This window comes from Microtus pennsylvanicus, chromosome 1 (assembly GCF_037038515.1).
Source record: "Microtus pennsylvanicus isolate mMicPen1 chromosome 1, mMicPen1.hap1, whole genome shotgun sequence".
NCBI classification, from domain to species: Eukaryota; Metazoa; Chordata; class Mammalia; order Rodentia; family Cricetidae; genus Microtus; species Microtus pennsylvanicus.
Window position 1 is genome coordinate 162,301,707 of NC_134579.1, and position 20,655 is coordinate 162,322,361.

Sequence of the window (20,655 nt, forward strand, 5' to 3'; positions counted from 1 at the left end):
TTGGGAACTCATTTAGAGTAAAGCCAGGAAGAAGGGCATTCTGTAAGAAACACAAATGCTGCCAGGAATCATAAAGAAAGTCTCGTTTTGTTTCTCTTAAAGCGAGGCGGCGCTCTTCCTGCTTTGGTTATAGAGCAGGAGAAAATCATTTCTAAAGACTAGCTCTTACAAAAGCAATGCCACAGGAAAACTGGAGCTAATGTTTGTTTTGTTTCCAGTCGGTTCTGACTGGACAAGACCAGAACAGGGAGGTGCTCTAACAGAAACGCTGCAGGAAGGAACGGCCCTGTGATGCCAGGTTCCTGGCGACAAGCGTGTTTCACAGTCCATCACCTGTCATGGCTGTTCTCATTCAGTCAAACATTTATGTGCATCTGTTCTGTGCTCCGAGCGGACAGCAGTGGGTTAACTGCACTCCACTGGGAAGAAAGAAACAAGAAGACAGCTCACGGAGGGAGCAAAGAAAAGCTGGACACAGGGAGGAAGGGCTAGGAAGGGCTCTGTGGTTCATGACGGTGTCTCTGATACACTGGCCAGGTCAGGGTGATGTGGGCGTGGCGTGTGTGTGTATAAGTCAAACAAGGTGGCCAGTATGGCTGTCCTCTAACAGGCAGGAGGGAGAACAATGGACATGAAACAAAGAGACGACCAGAGCCAGAATGGGCGGCGGGAGCCTGTGAGCACTACTCAAGGCCAGACTTAAGAAGTCACAGTAGCCTATGAAACAACGGCAAAGTCCTGTTCTCTTCTCCAGTGAGCTAAGAATGAGTTGCTTTGTCCGTGGGTACCAAGCCTGGCAGGGAAGACAGCGGCTACAGGATCAAAGACAACAGTAACTACTCACCTGTGCAGCCCAACAAGAGCTCTCCATCCTACGGGGTAATACATTTACAAGAGACTACCGTCCATCCCTGCCACCCCAGGGATAGAGGCGACTAGATGGCTCATGTTCTTCCATTTGAAAAAAGAACATATTTGAGGCAGTCTAGCTGTAGAGGTTAACCCTACCCCGATATACATTAGCTCTGCTCTCAGCCTTGCATCTGGGAAAGTCCCAGGAAGCGCCACTGCTCTTCAGAAAGAGCTTGGCCCCAGAGCAGGAGAGACAGGGAGCAGGAAGAAGGATAAAGGATGGAGGGCCAGGGGACCAGAGGGACGGGACTAACGGCAGATGGAGACCAAGACCCCTCTGGCTGAAGGGCTACCGGTCATCCTGTCTCCTGTCTGTCCTCTTCTCACAGACCCAACACTGGGCCTGACCATGGGTTCCTGGATCCAGAAGGTCCAGAGACAGATGCTGGCAGGCTGAGCCACAGGAAGCATGCCTGCAGGACGCCCCACAAGGCAGGAAACATTCCTTGACAAGAACACTGTGCTCAGGGCATACACACTCATGATTTGGAATGTGGCAGAGAGAGTAAATAATAAGGTCCACGGAGAAAAAGAAAAAAAGAATTTTTTTTTTAAATCTGCTTGTATTTTTTAAGGAAAGCTCTTGGAAAATGAAAACACACAATAACAAAATAGATTGTTTTTCTTGACAAGATTTTAGGTAAAAGAATGAGAGAGCGGTGAGGTGACCCACAGAGCCCACGGAGGTTGTCTTGATTCCTGGCTCCACCCCACTCTGACTACTCTCGAGGTCTGCCCTGGTGAGGTGGTGGTGTCTGACGTGACCTGTGGGAGATGCCACTTCTAGACAAAAGGACTGAAGGTCTCTGTGGAGGTCACATTCTCTGCCTCAGTGGCACTGGGAGAAGCAAAGTTTGTGTGGGAAAGCTCTGCAAGCAGGTCCTGGTGGAAAGAGCCTGAGATGATGTCTGATAACAGGCCATGCACGCGTGGACAAACGTGGTCCTTAGGCAAGAGTACTGGCTTAAGGCACACAAAAGGCCAATACCCAGGGCTCCCAAAATAAATGAACAAATGAACAAACGAAAGAACGAATGAGTGAGTGACTATCTGACCTCCAGCTGTAAGGCCCTGACACTCTGGACTGGTTTGTTAACAGCAATGAACAAGCTGTGCTGGCTGGAATCCGAGTATAATATTTCTCACACTTTTCCTTAACTCCGAGCTCAGACCACCAGCTACTGAAAGCCTCGCCTATACAATAAGCTTTATGAGAAGGGGGAAAAAAAACTTATCTTATTGAAAAATGCATCTTTGTTTTCTTGGCGCAGCTATGCACATTATTCTTCAGGAACAAATGGCAAATTTGAAGATAAGCCAGAGAAGTAAGAGAGCATGACAATCAGGAAGCTGCTGTAGGCCACGGCTGATCAATGTGCGGTGCGTTCAAACAACCCACAAGGGAGTTTCCTCTTGCAGGATCAGTGCAGGACCGCGCGCCCATCAAGAGGCAACGCTACAAGTTCCACTCAACCCTCCTGTCTTTCTCCAGCACGGCGCTGATGCTCTCGAGAGCTGTTCTCGTTACAATCACCAGTGATGGTCAAATCTAGAACCGCCTCTTTCCTCCTTACTCCACCAGCGGACAGCACGGAGTGCGGTCAGCCATCTTTCCTCCTTACTCCACCAGCAGACAGCACGGAGTGCAGTCAGCCATCTTTCCTCCTTACTCCACCAGCAGACAGCACGGAGTGCAGTCAGCCATCTTTCCTCCTTACTCCACCAGCAGACAGCACGGAGTGCAGTCAGCCATCTTTCCTCCTTACTCCACCAGCAGACAGCACGGAGTGCAGTCAGCCATCTTTCCTCCTTACTCCACCAGCAGACAGCACGGAGTGCAGTCAGCCATCTTTCCTCCTTACTCCACCAGCAGGGGGCGCAGTCTGTCACTCTCCTGCCTCTGCATCTACCATCTGCATTTTCCTTCCCTTCCTTACTAGTTTCTCTTCCTTTGCTGGCTTTTCCTTGTCCAACCAACCCCCAGAAGATGGTGTCTTAGTTATTTTTTTTTTTATTGCCCTGACAAACCGCCATGAAAAAGGCAACATAAAAGAAAATGCTTAATTTGGGGCTCATGGTTCCAGTAGGTTAAAGTTCACGACCGTCATAGTGGGGAGCATGGCAGCAGGTAGGCGGGCAGGCTGCAGGCATGGTGCTGGTGCTGGAGCAGAAGCTGAAACAACAATCTTGAGGTAGAGAGTTAAGTGGGAATAGTGTGAGTTTTGAAACCTCAAAGCCCTTCATAGGGGCTCCTCCAACAATGCCACACCTCCTCTCCAAACAGCTCCACCAACTGTGGGGACCAAGCTTTCTAAATATGTGGGCCTACAGGACCCATTCTCAAACTGCTGTGAGTATCCATCCTCCTTAGGGCCCAGTCCTGAGGCTTCTCCATGCCTTATAGTCTTTTCTACCATGTGACTGTGTCTTGTCACTGTATTTAAATAACACAATGAAGATTCCCACATTTTAAACTCTAATTCAGATCTTTCCTGTGAGTGTAAGGCTCAAAGCACTCACTATATATATAATATATAATAACCACTTTATGACAGTTGATAATGTTCCAAAACGACATAAATTTGAAAATCATGTTCCTTCAGAACCCATCCTAGCCAAGCTACTGCCAACACATTGATAAGTGGTACTTAGATGTGGAGTCAAAGATTCATCTCTGCTATGGCCCCTTTTCCCTCACCATTGCAATGCCCAGTGTCTGACTCATTCAGGCTGTCCTCTCTATTACCAAGCCTACTGCTGTAGATGTCTCTCCCTGTTCCTACAGCAGCACCATTAATTTGCTCTCTGCAAGACGGAAAAGGACTTTCTTTCATTAGAACCATGCCACTCTCCACTCCAAGACTTCAAAGTGACTCCTACTACCCTTGGAATCAATGTAAAATTTGAACAGGACTACAATGCCTTGTCTTCCTCCACCATCTTGTTCCCCCTTCCTCTGTAAGCATATACTGTTTTCCAGAGCCTTTGCTTTAACATTCTAAGCTGTCTGTCACCCCAAGCACAGGGTTAAATCCTTGTTAGCCCCAAGTTTCCCACATAAGTGACCTCCAGAGGGGCATGGCCCCTCACCATCCCTGGTTGCAGTTCTTCTTTAGTGTATTAAGGGCCTTCCTGATACATGCATTGCGGATGTTTACTTTCTGTTTTGGACCTCATAAGGGTGAAGGCACACCTCCTAAGATCATTGCTATAGTCCAGTGTTTAGAACTCTGCTTGACATGTGGTAAATTATTAGTGGAAAACAACAGGCAGGAGGGATGGATGGCTCTCCTCCATCCTATACCCATCAGTCAAAGCCAGCAGATTCTCTGATGGTGGAGTACAGAGTGAGGTGTGCAGCCAGAAGGAAGAGCAGAAGCAGCTCCAACAACACCTGGAACACCCACCATAGGTCCTACCAGAAGGAAGAGCAGAAGCAGCTCCAGCAACGCTTGGAATACCCCGTCATTGCTCCAACCAGAAGAAAGAGCAGAAGCAGCTCCAGCAACACCTGGAACACCCCGCCATTGCTCCTTCCAGAAGGAAGAGCAGAAGCAGCTCCAGCAACGCTTGGAATACCCTGTCATTGCTCCTTCCAGAAGGAAGAGCAGAAGCAGCTCCAACAATGCCTGGAATGTCCCGCCATAGCTCCTACCTTTGAGGATTCTGAGCAGGTGTCAGATCCAACATAACCAAACCAAACCATAGATTCTCAAAGGCCACTCCACCACGGTTCAGATTACATGTGCTCTATCCAGCCTTTCCCAAATATTTCAATCATTTATGTACACAGTAAAACTCTGGAATGGATAGACCCAGCTTACACAAAAAGGGTCTGTATTCAGACAGCACATGCATACATATAATGGCTTTCCCATTTGTATCTGACATGACTTCAGAATCATCTACTATTTGAACTGGGATTAAAGATCATATCCTGTTTAAAAATATGCTTTCAAGCACACCCACATACACTCCAGCATACACACTTGCAGATGTCCACAGCCGAGGTGTGGAGGACTCGGTGTCAGCTATGGTTTGATTTAGCAGATCCTCGTAGAGAGATGATCTTCAATGTTTCGGAATTAACAAGAGGATGCTTAGCAGTGCAGCCCGAGTACATGACTTATAAGTATTTCTTTTCAAACATCAACCAAGAGAATGAAGCAACTGTCTCTCGGGTCTTAGGAAAGCCCCAGTGTGTTACATCAACTTCTACATGAGGATCTGGAAGAAGCAGCCAAGGCATCAAGCCTTGATTGGAAGAGCCTGACAAGGGGAGCCAGCACAGCTTCTCACAACAACTCAAGTGTTCCTCTCAAGAAATGAGGTAACACACAGAGCCCAGGGGCACAGGCCTGGCACACAGTGCGAACATCCACACTGTGCTGCTAAATGACAGCTGGTGCCTTAGTCTGTCCTTTGCTCCAGACTGACCTCCCGAGGGCAGGAACAATAAGAGAACTTGAACAGAGATGAGAACAGCAGTCACAGGGCTCAACTGAAAGTGAGCCTGGACCGCTCGGCAGGGAGATGGCACCTGGGCAGCGCTAAGTGAAGGCAGGCACCGAGTACACGGCTCACACTCCTTTGTTTAGGGATATCCAAAGCCAAGTCTCTAAGAACAAAATGTAAACCCGCGTAAGATGACCAGGACCCGCAGTGTCCAGCACGGACTCTCACATGGCCTTCCACGTGTATCATCAGGATAGCACATCCATGCTGTTCTGTACATTTGCTCAACACCAGGCATGAGCTGGAACGAGCGAGTCCGCCTCTCGAAGCACAGGCCAGGGAACTCACAATCAAGAGACTACACTTGTGGAAACGGACAACTTTCCATTCCTCTGCTCAGGCCAATGTCAGTTACGCTCGTTATGGCTTTCCCCCAGGGGTGTAATGGAATATCCTCAGCATTGGAGATATTTATACACACATTGTCATCCACTCATCCCCATCCACGTGATCATGGCAGAGCAGAGCGGAGGGGAAGAGGGAGCAGGTTAGGAGTCCACACAGGCTCCTACCATCTCTTCTCTCACTTTACCCTCAAACACAGAGTGGAGCAGGACTCTGAGAACAGCTGTCCAGATGGCCACCGGTGTCCTCCTGGAATGACCGACAGAACAGCCTGCAAGTGTCAGGGACCAGACTGAGAGAGGATGTAGGTTCTGTCAGTAAGATCCTGCTTCTAGCCTCCTAACTCTTGGTCTAGTAATTGCTTACTAGAAGGCAGAGCGATACGGATGGACACTGGAGTGGATGCACACCTGCAAGGCGGAGCGGAAGAGAAAGCCACCTGCCTGGCTGCAGAAGCTGCTACCCACACACGCTGCACAGGAGCCAAGATCTTAGCTTAGCTTCCATAATAGGAGCCTGAGGGAAATAACAAGAATAAAAGCATACACAGCTTCCATTCATTTTTGAATATATTTAAATGGACTCAAGCTTCCACGTGTGGTGATCAAGATTTTAAAATGCAAGTAAGGCTCTGTAAGTAAGTGTGAGTGTGCCGTGTGGCATAAGCCACAAATGTGTGAATGGCAAGCCAGTGAAGTCCCCGTAACATGAAAGAGTGAACATAAAAATACCACAAGATCTCTGTCTCCTAAAAGTTTTACGTCATAAGTAATGTACTTACAAAATGTAAACTTTACAGAGAGTACTTCTATTATTTAATAAGTTCCACAAGAATATACGAAGTACTTACTTACTAGACACTGAGCACAGAAACAGTTTTAGAGGCAAGAACGACGATTTAGGAAATCTACAGCCCATTAGTCTTTTTCCCATCCAAATTATTATAGAGGCAAAAGAAAACAAACACCAAAGGCACACCTCGAACTCTTTCAGAGAACAACTAACTTAGTCAACAGCCATTCTAGAGACTGAGACCTCCCTATGTGTGAACTCTTCATGGATACCGTCAACCACATTAAAATCTAAGACGCCACAGCTCTGTTCTAAGGGCCAGACCCCACGAGGGGACATGCACACTATGCAGGAAAAAGGAAAGGGTAGCTATGAAACTAGCAGCCCAGCTCTAGGATACAGCTCACCTGTGCCATGCCTCCCTCCCTCACAGTAGGCCCTGCAAGGAGGGACCATGTTCACAGACTAGACAGAAAGAGGGAGTTGGTTATCTTAAGTGGGAATCTGGTTCTGGCACCAAGTGAAATGCCCAAAGAGTCGTGTGGGCACTGGCTTCCCTTGTGGCCTCACTGACCCAGACAACCCTTCAGAACTCATCTTGAACCTCAAATACGTCTATATCCTCAAGACACAGATTTATCCCTTTGAAGAAGAAGCATGTCGTTGTCAAGAGCTTGTACTGGGACAGGAGAGACTACTGGTTGGTAAAGGGCCTGCTATGTATGCAGGAGAAGCTCAGTTCCCACTCCCAACATCCTCCTAAAAGCCAGAGTCCATAACTCTAGCTCTGGGATGGGGTTGGAGTGGCAGACAAGCGGATCTGGGAGACACACTGGCCTGCAAGCCCAGCTGAATTGATGATCTCCAGGTTCAGTGGAAACCCCGCTTCAAGACTAAAGTGCAAACTGATGGACGAAGATACACAGTGTTTACTTCTGACCTCCACAGTCACACACATATATGCAACTATCACCCATATGCACACATCCACACAAATATGAACATATACATACATCACACATCCACACACACAAAGTGCTTCTGTCTTTGTAGCATGTGATCACTAATCTCAGTCATCGTACCGTAAACCAGAGACCTCCTGAAGGTGAAAGGATGGAAAAAAGTACTCCACACAAATGCTGCTGTCATAACAAAATAGATTTTAAACCAAAACTAATCAGAAAAGATAAAGGACAATTCATCCTGATCAATGGAACAGTTAACCAAGAAGACACTACAATCCTAAACACCTATGCTGAACCCTGGGACTCCTACCTACATCCAAAAAACATACTACTGGGCCTAAAGACACAGACCAACTCCAGTTCGGCACACCACCAGAACTAAAGACAGCCTGACTACAGCATGCATACACAGACCATCTCCGGTTCAGCCCGCCACCGGAACTAAAGACAGCCTGACTACAGCATGCAGACACAGACCAACTCCAGTTTAGCCTGCCACCGGAACTAAAGACACAGATGACCAACTCCAGTTCAATAGCAGTAGGTGATTTCAATACCCCACTTTTCCCAATAGACCGATCATCCAGACAAAAATAGAGAAACATCAGAACTGAATTATTCTAATACATCAAGGGACCTAACAGTCCATCCAAACACCAAATACATGCTCCACTCAGCCGCAGGCTGAAGCCTCTCTAAAGCAGGTCTTATGCCAGGACACAAAACAAATCTTAAATTCAGGAGAAAGTTTAGTAACTCTGTGCACACCCTCTGACCACAGTGTAGTAAACTCTAAAACAACAGCAAACAAAGTTCTAGTAAGTACATAAGATCAGTACTGAATAACAACCAATTATCGAATGAAGAAGTTAACAAAATTTCAATGGTCTATGAGTTTTCATTTTTTTTCCAACTCTAAGAGTGATATATAGGTACCTGGCCACCAGGGGGCGTGGAGTCCTCTGGTTTCAGGGCATATTCCAAACACCTAGTTGGCTCCTATTCTGTCCTATGCGAGGAGCTGCTAGCTGTCATTGATACTCAATCCTGTTTCCTTGACAATAAGCTCTAAGTTTTAGCTGGGCTCGTCTCTCCCCTTAGAATTTACACTACATTTCACACCTCCTTGCAACTAGGCCTTACTCTTTCCCCATAACTTGCCAGCAGCTGAGACCTATGTCTCTTTCTAGCACACAGCCATAGCTGGTGTGGGCTGAAGAATGGGTATAATGGGGTCAAACCCCCAGCAGCCATGAGACCATGAGTCATGCTGGGAATAGAGGCTATGCGAAGCTGAGCAACAGAAGATGTGAGGAATCCTTGACTAGCTAGGACCCCCGTGCACTCTCCTATGACCTTCAAGGCATGAACATTTTGATTTACTTTTCTGTGTTCAGAGTGCGTCTACACTGAAAAACAGTTTGGTTTGTTTGTCTGTTTTGTTTTGGCTGTTTGAGAAAGGATGAAGGCTGCCTTGAACTTAAGATCCTCTTGTCTGAGAGCTGAAATTACATCCAGACTGATCTCATTTTTAAAAACAATTGTGAAAATGGCTGGTGGCAGGCACATTATGCCACTGGTGTTTTTGAGTATGCAACGAATAGAGTCATGATGCCACTGTTTTCCATGGCAACGGGGCATAGGGGCAGAGTACCTGCCTCAGTATCAGCAGAGCTCACAGCAGCCTTGACACCTCCCAAAGTCACAACTCCTAGGGAAATACTGCACCTGCATAAGCGACTTTATCACATAGAACAGAAATTCAGTAATATATGCAGATAGCTGAAATACAAAAAAATTTTAACACATTAAGCATAGATTTCTTCACTCTTACTTAGAGAAGAGAGTCGCTGGAGTATATTCAGATACTGCTCCATTTTCAGGTCTATGATCTGTTTCTTTCATTTCGGTCCGAGGGGAAAAAAAACCAATCTCTCAGCTGGCTGAACCACAATGAGACTGTGAGAAGCCAGAAGTGTATTCTGGCTACGCTCCATTTCTTTGTTATGCCCTGCTCAACCAGAGCACACAATTCCATCTACTGATGACATGGGCCAAAGGCACTGCTATCACACAGAATAGTGAGGACTAGAGGCTTAGCTTCTTGAATTGACTGGGAAATTATGGAATCTCACAGCAATGAAGAAGCAGACGCATGCTCCGAGTGACAGGAGGTGGTAAACGGTCAGTGATTATAAAAACGCTCACACCTTACACACCCCTCTCAGTCTCCACGTGCTCTTAGTCCCCAGCCAGAAGCATCTCCACATACAATAGCATCTTTCCCTGGACCACGGCAGTAGCATCCTCAGATCTTTATGCTCAACTCTCAGGCCTGACTGTATTTTCCATGGAATGGCTGCATTCACATAGTCCCTGGCAGTATTATAAATACAGTATTTACCAACAGACTAAATAATTAAATTCATTTTGCTAACAGGGAAACTCATTGATGGCAATACATATAGATAGGTTTTTCAGGCAACTTCACAAATCTGTTTCCTAAGATGGCATTACTAACTTATCTTCACTTCTTTTGAAAAGACTTGGGCAGACAGGTCCTAATCAACCAGATATGATTGTTTCACAGTAAAAGGCAGAGGAAATGATGATCAACTAGGGATTTAATAAACCCACCTAAAACTATAATTCTTACATGGACCCCCATACGAGAAGAGAGAGTAGCAAGTCTTTTAGAGACTTGTTTCTCGGGTTGCTGTGAACAGTACCTTAGAAAATTAGCAGAAAAAGTGTCTCTGATGCACTCGGTTTTCCCAGAGCTGCCACCAGGATGGAGACATTGACTTTGTTCTGTCTGCTGACAAAACGCAGCGCCACGTCCTTCACCTTCCTGGGCAAAATGAACAGGTCTTGGGAAATACGGACTGTTTAACAAACACCCTTTCCCCGGGGGAGGTTCTAGCCATGGGTTTCCTTGCTTGTTCCCCACCATCTCCTTGGTTTGGTCCTTCGGCCTGCTGCACCTCCAGGAAGAAGGGACCTCTAGGATGCAGGAGGCCATGGGCATGACCAGCCCTGCAGGCTACTCCTCTCTTCTAAAATCACACGCCTCACAGATGGCAGAAGGGAAGCAGCCTAGGAAGGTCTGTTCAAATTACACACGGAACAAATAGAAACTGAGCCATGTGGGATTGAAAGGGCCAACACCCAGAGTAACTGAAAATAAAAAGAGTTCTTGCAAAACTGCTGCCTTTCCTTACCATTTGACTACACACTGAGAGGATGCTCTTAATTCACACATGAAGCTCGCCCCCTTCTGCAAGTCAGTGAGCTCATCCAGGCTCCTTAAACATGTACACAGGCTAGGTACGGCTCAGGCTTGTGAGTACTTTGCACAGCCCAGAGCGGAAAGAGTGTCTTCTACTTCCCCTAAATAAAAAGCTCTTACTACCCAGGAAGGCCAGGCTTCGAGCCATGGAGCGTCAGGGACTGAGGGATTCTCGAGTTGTGCAATGACACAGGCACCGTCCCCTGGGAATCTCAGCTGCTGCACGCACAGCTAAGGGATTTGTACTCCACACAAGCACTTGCTCAGCTCCAAAGCTTTACCCCCCCCCCATTTGAACTGGAAAGAACGCATATACCACCCTCATCAGGGAAGTCAAAGGCAACAGCTGACAGTGTACCTTTTCTACAGGGCCAGGTGACACATGTGTGGGGCAGCAACCCCGTACAGAAACCCTCCCAGATGACCAAATGGCAAATGGAGCTGGTGTCCAACCTGTCCAACTGATGTAGAAAAATTACACGAACACTAGCTATTTCTATAGTACTCAATCTATATATTACTTCATACACTCCCAAAAGGAAAACTGTTTCCAATGAAAACAGAGTGGCAGAAAGGCCATGCGACTTACCCAATGCCACTCAGTACGTCAGGCCTGTCTGAGAGGGCTTCTGATTTTAAATACTATTCACACAGACCACAATGCACCAGCCAAGTTTCTTCAGTGTTCTAACATGCTAAGTAAATTAGGGCATGTATAATGGGTCTGCTCTCCAATCTAACAAAATGCCAGCTTGCTAATAGTTAAAACAGAACATAGATGGTAAACCACAACCCTGTACCAAACCCAGCTTCTGCCTGTTTTGGTAAATCAAGTTTTATTTACAGTCTATATCTAGCCCACCAACTGACTAGTTCTAAAAAATTGAGGACAATTCATGCCATCTTAATTCTAGTGTCATGGGAACACCTTTGGGAGCATTCAAGATTCTTGAACCCAAGATCTACTGCAGTCTTTTTGATGTGCTGGTTCCTGATCTGTAGCCTGTGTGATTCAGCCTTCCAGGTGGGAGTGCCTTTTATTTTCAGCTTCTTTGAAATGTTTATTATTTTTTTAAAAAGTTATTGAAAAGTTCTAATTGAATTTTTTTTCACACAATGTAATTTTGACTGTGTTTTCTCTTCCTGCACCAGTTCCTCCCTATCTGTTGGTGGAGGCTGCTCGTTCATTCCCAGCCGTCCAGACCCAAAATAATCACACAGAAACTATATTACTTGTAATACTGTTTGGTACTAGCTTAAACGTTATTTTTCGCTAGTTCTTACATCTTAAATTAACCCATTTCTATTATTTTATATTTTATACAAGGCTAGGGGTTCACAGGCAAGGTTCCAGCGTGTCTGTATCTTGTGGTGGCTACATGGTATCTCCCTTTGACTCCACCTGCTCTCCCTCTATGTCCTTTACAGCCTGGCTAATATTCTGTTTGGACATTGGCTGAAAGCAGCTTTTTTTTTTTTATTAACCAATGGCAATAAAACATATTCACAGCATACAAAGGGGAATCCCATATCACCTCCCTTTGCATTGATCTTGGCCTAATAATACAAATTTAGAATTAATTTTGTTATTATTTCTGCACTTCATTAAGGTATTGTGTTTGTGCAGCTCATTTAAAAATGTAATGTATAATTAAGAAATACACATTAAAAATGTCATCTATAATAGTCAAGCTTGTAGTCATGTTAGCTAGGTTTCCTAGATGTATAAAGATATATTTCGGGGGCTGGAGAGACAGCTCAGGTTAAGAGCATTGCCTGCTCTTCCAAAGGTCCTGAGTTCAATTCCCAGCAACCACACGGTGGCTCACAACCATCTGTAATAGGGTCTGGTGCCCTCTTCTGGACTGCAGGCATACACACAGACAGAATATTGTATATATAACAGAAAAATAAATATTTTAAAAAAAGATATATTTCAGATGGATAGATATTCTTCAAAGACTATCAGAATATGGCATTTAAAATGCTTTAATAACTTAGGGCTTTTCATGACAATGAGATTCACCTGCTCCTGGTAGCATACTTACTTCAAGAGGAAGATGGGCATTAAAGAGGCTTCTTATGAAGTCTGTTAGCCATTTGGACAAAGAAACTGCTTTCCCTGGATTGTTTGATGTTATGCGGTATAAATTGGACTCACAGGACCCACAGAGAAATGACTGCTAAACTTGCCTAAAGGTGAGACAGAAAGAGTCTGCCAGACATTCTGCAGGACACAGAAGAAAGTGACTGACAAACTGCCAATATAGGTAAAATTGTCTTTAAAATTTCCTGCTTCATGGGAAAGTCTGCTGGATACTATGGGCCTGTAAGGCTGAAAATGGATGCTCCAATGTTAAAGAATTCTGGGTGAGATTGTCCAAGTATTGAGATGTCTCTGTCAATTCTAGAGTTTTGGAAGTTGCTTACAAAGCACTTCCTCTTTACTTAGGTTATATTATATCCTTCTGGAGTCTTTGATGGAGTTTAAAAAAGATAGTTATAATTATAAAAAATAAATTAGATATAAAACTTTAGACTCACAAATATGGATAGATAATAGGTTATTTTCCTTAATTTGCCAAATGTCAATGGACTAAATATTGTAACTATAATTCTTGCTTGATAACTGCTTTGTTATTCTAATGTTCCTACGTTAAAGTCAAAAACCTTCCTTTTTATTTGAACAGAGAAGGGGAAATGGTATGAGAAGTCCTTCTGTATATGTGTTGCTTTTATTAGTTAATGAATAAAAGAAGTGATAGGGCATAACAGAGCTAGGTGGAAAAACTAAATTAAATGCTGGAAGAAAGTAGGCGGAGTCAGGGAGACGCCATGTAGCCACCAGAGGAGACAGACACCCAGTAAACCATGAATCTTGTAGTAAAACAATAAAATATAAAAAGTGGGTTAATTTAAGATATAAGAGCTAGCTAGCAATATGCCTACGTAATTGGCCAAGTAGTGTTTTAATTAATATAGTCTATGTGATTATTTTGGGTCTGGGCAACTGGGAATGAACGCGCAGCCTCAGCCACCACCTACCCACCCAATTTTAAGTTTTCCTCTTTCTTTATAACAAAAGCAAAATTAAAACCCCCACTGAAAAACAAAAACAAAACTCCACAAAAACAAATCAAAACAAGCAAAAGACCAGTAAGACATACAAGCACACAAAATTCTCAAACAAACAACAACAACAAAAACGAGGCAAAATTCCTATACAAAACACCATTGAGATTGCTTGTAGCTGGCCAACTACTCTTGCGCATGGGAACTACCTGGAGTGTGGCTAATATCCCCAGTGAGATTCCACTGGTGAAAACTGGATTTTCCTTCGCCACCCATTAAAGACAGCTTTCTTCGTTAGCAGTGGGACCTGGGTAGGCCTTGTATATGTCACCACAGTCTCTGCGAGGTTGTATGTGCATCATCCCTATTGTGTCTGGAATGGGTGCCTTTCAACACACCCTGCACTCTGTGGGTAATCTCTCACTGCAAAGGAACAGACACTCTTCGCCATGTCAATCAAACAGCAATTCATTTTCCGGAAGACTCAATACCCTCGTGGAGCTAAAGAAGCCAAAAAGAGAGTTATGCTGGAATGACAGCGACCAGGGACCGAAGTATGGTGTCTGAACAATTTTTTTTGCTCATCCATTCATTCAGATGTGCTGCGAGTGCCTGCTCTACTGAGCAGAGACATACAAACTTCAGACTGGAGATGAAGACACTTTACATGGAGCAAATCTCTTGAAGACCTGAGCGTGTAGTCAGACAGACACAGACAAATGGTGTTGGTTTTCTGTCAAGAACAACAGCCCTGGGAGCAGAACCCAAAGGGCAGTGACTATAGGGCCTGCTTACTGCTGAGCCCTAAGCACTTGGCTCAATGCCTAGAAACAGTGGGAGCTGCAAACATATTTGTCCTCTGTATTACCATGGGTTAGCTCTGTGGGTTTTGACAAGGGGGAATGTGAGCAGGAGCCTGTGAGTCACATTCCCCAACTGTCCTGCTAAAGACATCAATTTCGCCATACCTGGATTGTCTGATAATCAGAAGCATCGATTCCCTTCACCGTCACCTCGCGGAAAACCATGGGTTCCAGTTCCTCTTTGGTAAGATCACAGTGGTAAATGACACCTAGAAAGGGAGGAAGTCTTAGGTTAGCATCCAAGACTCATGAAAAACGAGGGCTACAGGGATGCTAGGTGGTACCCGAGGCTAGCACCAGGCAGGACCCTATTCCATCAGCACCCTGGTAGGTGTGATAGGCAGATGAGAAGAGTCTGCTATGAGTGGTACCCTGGAAGAGCGGAGGTCTCCTCATCAACACTACCTACTGCCTCCCCTCCTCCAACACCGTGATGGTACTGTTTACTATTAACCTGACTGTGTTTGGGTCACCTAGTGGCCACACCTTAGGCGTTGCAGAGAGTATTTCCAGGAATTTAACTGAGGAAGGAAGACTCACCCCACCTGTGGGTAGTGCTATCCCATGGATTGGGGTCCTGGATTGAATATAAAGGGGACAAAGGAAGAAGGCAGGTAAGCACCATTGTTTGGCTCTCTGCTACCTGATTTGCCCTCGTGTGAGCAAGAAGCCAACTCTCAGGCCTTCCCTGCTGTCTTACCTACTTTTAGATTGCTGTGATAAAACACCATGACCAAGGTAATTTAAAGAGAGAGAGAGAGAGAGAGAGAGAGAGAGAGAGAGAGAGAGAGAGATATTTAATCTGGCTCAAAGTTTCACAGGGTTAGAGTCCATGATGGTAGCGTGGTTGAACAGCCCAGAGCTCACAACCTGATCTGCAACCATCAGGCAGAGACAGACTGGGAATCCCACCAGACTTCTGAAGCCTCAGAGCCCACCCCCAGTGACCCACCTCCTCCCACAAGACCACACCTCCCAATCCTTCCCAAACAGTTCCACCAACTTAGGACCAAGAATTCAAATAAATGAGCCTATGGAGACCATTCTCACTCAAACCACCATATCCACCATAGGGGATCCCACACCTTCAACTGTGAGCCTTCTGTCCAGTATTTTGTCACAGCAACCAGAAAAGTAACTAAAACCAACGCCACCCTGAGCACTCACTGCAGAAAACTCATACATCCCTGGGGATTTGAGAAAAGGAAGGATACCTAACCGACCTCAACAGCTTTTCTCCAACCCAGGTCACAAAGCAATGCCCCCCACACCCATGATAAACTCATCTGGAGTCATTTACCTGAAAGGGCTCTGATGGGAAAGTCCCACGATCTACTCAAGGTCTACAGCCAGTGGGGGGCTCTTGACCAGTCCTTTTGGGCTTGTGCTACCTGGCACACACCCAGCCAAGGACACAAAGGAACAAAGGTGATCCATCACACGTCATTTCAGAATCAAATTTTCAGCTGTCCCAGTAATTGCGGAAATTCCAAATAACTAATATATACCAAGAATTTTAGCTTATTAAAACCACTAATGAAAATTCTACTTCCTGAATTTAATGCTGCCCTCTTAATATTTAAGAAGTACATCAAAGAAACAATGAGGGAGTGAGTCAGAGAAGCTGGTGTGGAAACCTTAGCTCATACTTGAAATATACACTGTCAAGGGGAAGACAAATTGGTCCCAGGACCCCAGTGCTTGCTGGAATCCCACAGGGCACAGTGAAATCGACTGCTCATGGATTAAAATGACAGCTCTCTTTCCTCTCAACCCCTCCATGGTAGGTGTTTCTCCAGCAGCTGAGAAACAATAGTCTGTATGTAAGTAACTCTGACAGTTAATGAGGGGTTTTGGTTTGTTTTTTAAATCAGTACAAGGTACACACACACACACACACACACACACACACACACACCTCTGTATTGGAGAGAAAAATAGGTTCCAAACATCGCAACAACAATAAGATGGAACAAAGAGCAAGCATGTGCCACACGATCACCCAATTTGTCCTGATGTCACCACAAATAAGGAAGGATTCGGGAGCTAGAATTAAGAGCTCAGTGAACTCAGACAAGCCACCAGAAACTGGAATTAAAATCCCTAATGAAAGATGAAGAAGAGGAGACAGACTCTCCATTCCTGTCTACTCAGACGGCACAATTCTCAAGGCAGAACGAATACACAACCGGGGCTGGCTGTCATTTAAAGAGAGTAGCCGAACTTCCTCCATTCTGGACAAACATACACAGGGATAAAATACATCATAAATGTATTTTATCACTACTCCCTGTGTATAGTCATCTCGGTTAGCCCAAGTTAGTTTACTGCACATTCTTTTTGTTTGTTTGTTTTTGTTTTTTCGAGACAGGATTTCTCTGTGGTTTTGGAGCCTGTCCTGGAACTAGCTCTTGTAGATCAGGCTGGTCTCGAACTCACAGAGATCCGCCTGCCTCTGCCTCCCGAGTGCTGGGCCTACTGCACATTTTTAATACTATAACATGAACCACTGTAACCATGTCTGTCCCTCTTGATCATGCAGACAAAGTGAGCTGGAAGAAAACGTTCTGGATCACAGTCAGCAGAGGCTGCCTAGGAAATGATTTCAAGATTGAAAGAAGGACTCGATTATAGAAGTTCCTTACGGTAGAGGAAGTATCTGGCCTTAAGATGATCCCTGATAAAAAGCAGCGCCATTACAACAGTAGGACAGAGGCAGGGAGAGCGGCTGGTGCGGACTGAGGACGGAGGCAGGGAGAGCGGCTGGTGTGGGCTGAGGACAGAGGCAGGGAGAGCAGGTGATGTGGGCTGAGGACGGAGGCAGGGAGGGCGGCTGGTGTGGGCTGAGAAGGGAGAAGGGGTAGTTAGGGAGGACAGCACTCTGGGAAGAGGTGCGAAAAGAGTGTCGGCAGGATCTCCAATGCCAACATGAAGAGAAACAGGATCCTGTAATTTAGGTAAGTATCTTACCTGCTCTATTACAAGGCAGGATTTAATGGCACAAAAAAAAAGTAAAAAAAAAATTACAAAAGCCAAGGCTCTTTAAAAGGTTTTGTCTTTTCCAAAGCACATGTTTATTTATTATTGGACGGCTGCTTTGCACTTGGCTTTAGAAGGCCTGAGTCTGGAAATCCACTCTCTGGTTTTAGGTGTCTATTACATCAAGAGAGAAGGGAAGGATGGGGGAAGTGAGCGAGGAGACAGAGAGACAAACAGCACAGCAGTAACAAATGAACGCTTTCCCGGAAGCAGCCAGCAGCAAGCAACTTTTCCCTCCAACCTCCACAGCCACGGCCACAGCCAGCAGTTCATTGTTGGCACAGAAACATCATTTCCCACTAGGACAACAAGCTCTTTTCTTCAGATAATGATGAAATAAACGGCCACATGGGGTCACTGGAGGAGCCTGGATTTCTATTAAGAGCAGATGAGTCACCCTTATTTGTCTTCTCTCTCCTTTGTTCATTTAAATGACTGAAGACAAGAGTTTAAAGCACAATGTTTAGAACCAGAGGAAGCTTGAGAATAAAGCGTGGGCCCTGTGACAGCAGGGATGGGGGTGTCCCCCTCGCTCACTGGTTACTTCTGAGAACCAGGTTCTGGGTGGGGGGTAAAAGTCAGGGTTCCTGACTTCCAGCTTTGGGTCTGCTTCTACTCTCGTGGGCTCTTGTGCTCCCCTCAATCCCCTGAAAGGTACTTGGAGAGTAAAGCCTGATTCACCCCAACCCGCTGACAGAGCACCACTCTCTCAGCTGTAACAATCCTGTCAGCAGACTGTCAGGCTAAGATTTCTTATGAACTCAGAGGCGCAAACAGAGTTGCACCCAGACGAGGCACCACTGCAATCTGGTCAAATCCTGAAGGAAGGATGGTCACTTCATCACTCTCGCCAGAGACTGCTCCGTCTACCAGCAAATAATGGCGACCAAATAGGAGGGCAGAGAGCGCTCCCCAAGAACCTGGCAAATGAACAAGACAAGTGTGGGAGCGGGTCTGCCCGGTCAGCTACAAACTGCCAACTGAGCAGACTCCTGGGGCAAACACAGTCTGTGTGCGGCCACAACTCTATACAGTGGAGGAGAGAGAAAAGTCCACGCAAAGCAAATGAATGTGACCAGCTCCGCAGAAAGTATAAAACAGAATTATTTTACTTGAGAAAAAACTAACTCATCCCACAAAGTGAAAATCTCATCTTCGAAGTATCTTCCTTTTCTAAAAGATCTGATCTGAGACAACACACTCCCCCTCCCCCCCATGACTTCACTTTTAGAATTAGTTTATTCTGGGAGGCATTCTGTATGCTGGGTGTGGCTGTTCAAGGGGTTTGTCCATTACCTACCCTATACATCTCTGTTCAGATCAAGGCCTGGACTAAGACTTACATTTTGTTGGCACTGAGAATAACAGCGGTTCCCACAGAAGGTAACAGGAATATGGTTTTTAGTTTCCTTTGTTCTGAATTCCTGATTCCCTCTAGATAGTTTTGTCCATAGCCCAGCCTTGAATTCCCGGTTCCCTCTAGGTGGTTCTGTCCATAGTCCAGCCTGTGTTAGGCACAAACATCTTCACACTGCCTGCCCCACTTCCCAGAAGACTCCCCCTCACCACCAGCGAAGGACCTCTCACCTGGAGACAGAAAGGACGTGAACTGGTAGAAGATCTCCGAGTCCTTTTTGCGCCCACTGTACCCCACCACGCTGCCCACGTCCAGCGGGAAGGTCTTGAGGAGAGCACCTGTGGTCAGGTCGTGAAGCTGCAGAATATTCTTCACGTCGTGGAGGTAGCACAAGACCAGGAAGTTGGACCTGACACAAGCCACCCACTCTGAAATGACAGGGAGAGAAAACCCAATGCTGCTTTGACAATCAGAGAGCACGTCACTTAGTGAACTAAACAGCAGAGCTAAAGCCCCGCTGCGTGTGCCATGGTGACACCTGCAAGGTCCTTTCAGGATCTGTTTTAACCCTGCACCCAGTCTTCGCGGGGCACAGTGGACGCTGTCGTGTTCACCTATGGCACTCATGGTAACACGACAACACAGCACACAACAACAGAGTTCAGTCTTGAGAACCGCATAGTGTTTAGGTCGCACTCACGGCCACCCATGGCTGTGTGAGTCCTGCAGACTGGACATGAGACACATAGCTGCAAATATCCCTGCCTTGGAGCAGGTGCGAGCATGGCAGCTCGGCAGTGCTCCCGGCTGTACCACCTCATGCATATAGCTCTGCCTCAGTACAGACGGGTCACCTGGCTCTCCACGTGACAGTGGAAGGGTTCTGGCACAGCTTGCCGAAGGGAATGAAACGGTCCAGCCTGCTCTGCAACTCATGACTGAAACGGTCCAGCCTGCTCTGCACCTCATGACTGAAACGGTCCAGCCTGCTCTGCGACTCGTGACCAACTCAGCATCCAAAACAGGTCAGGGTAGACGGTTTTGAAGAATGCAGGAAGGTGCTCCTGGCATGCTGTAAGCATCTCTCCCCATGCTGAGGAGTCTGGGAGAGACTACAGCCTGGCACGTCTACACTGTGGCAGGATAGAGGAGGGGACCAGTTGCTACCTTAGTGGAAAACCCGTGCTGAGCTGGGGCTCTCAAGTTGCAGGTGTGAACTCTGCAGGGAAAAGTGGGTGGGGCTGTCTTGGGGCTTGTCTGACTGGCGTGGGGGTTCAAGGCAGGGATCTTAATACTTAATACCAGATGGTGGAGGGGTGCAGCCCAACGCCCAGGCTGGGGAGAAGCCAAGCAAACTCAACTTCCTCAAGAACTACGGATGTTGTAGAAAGACACCATGGGAGCCTGTGACCCTGAGATCAGCTCTCTGCTATCCACGCCAACAATATCAGACATTTCTGCATAGCACGGTGGACAGGAGTTTCTCACAGGTCCAGATGTGAACCT

The 20,655-nt window shown here is 46.2% G+C and overlaps 1 protein-coding gene across 1 annotated transcript in view; it reads right to left on the reverse strand.

The window, feature by feature from the left end:
• The window catches only part of Prep (prolyl endopeptidase), a 111,062-nt gene that overhangs the window by 25,693 nt on the left and 64,714 nt on the right, over window positions 1–20,655 (reverse strand). The window contains exons 9-10 of the mRNA XM_075944316.1: window positions 19,380–19,577; window positions 14,859–14,962 (exon numbers count right to left, since the gene is read on the reverse strand). Coding sequence (XP_075800431.1) covers window positions 14,859–14,962; window positions 19,380–19,577 — 302 coding nt within the window. The remainder of the gene's footprint in view (window positions 1–14,858; window positions 14,963–19,379; window positions 19,578–20,655) is intronic.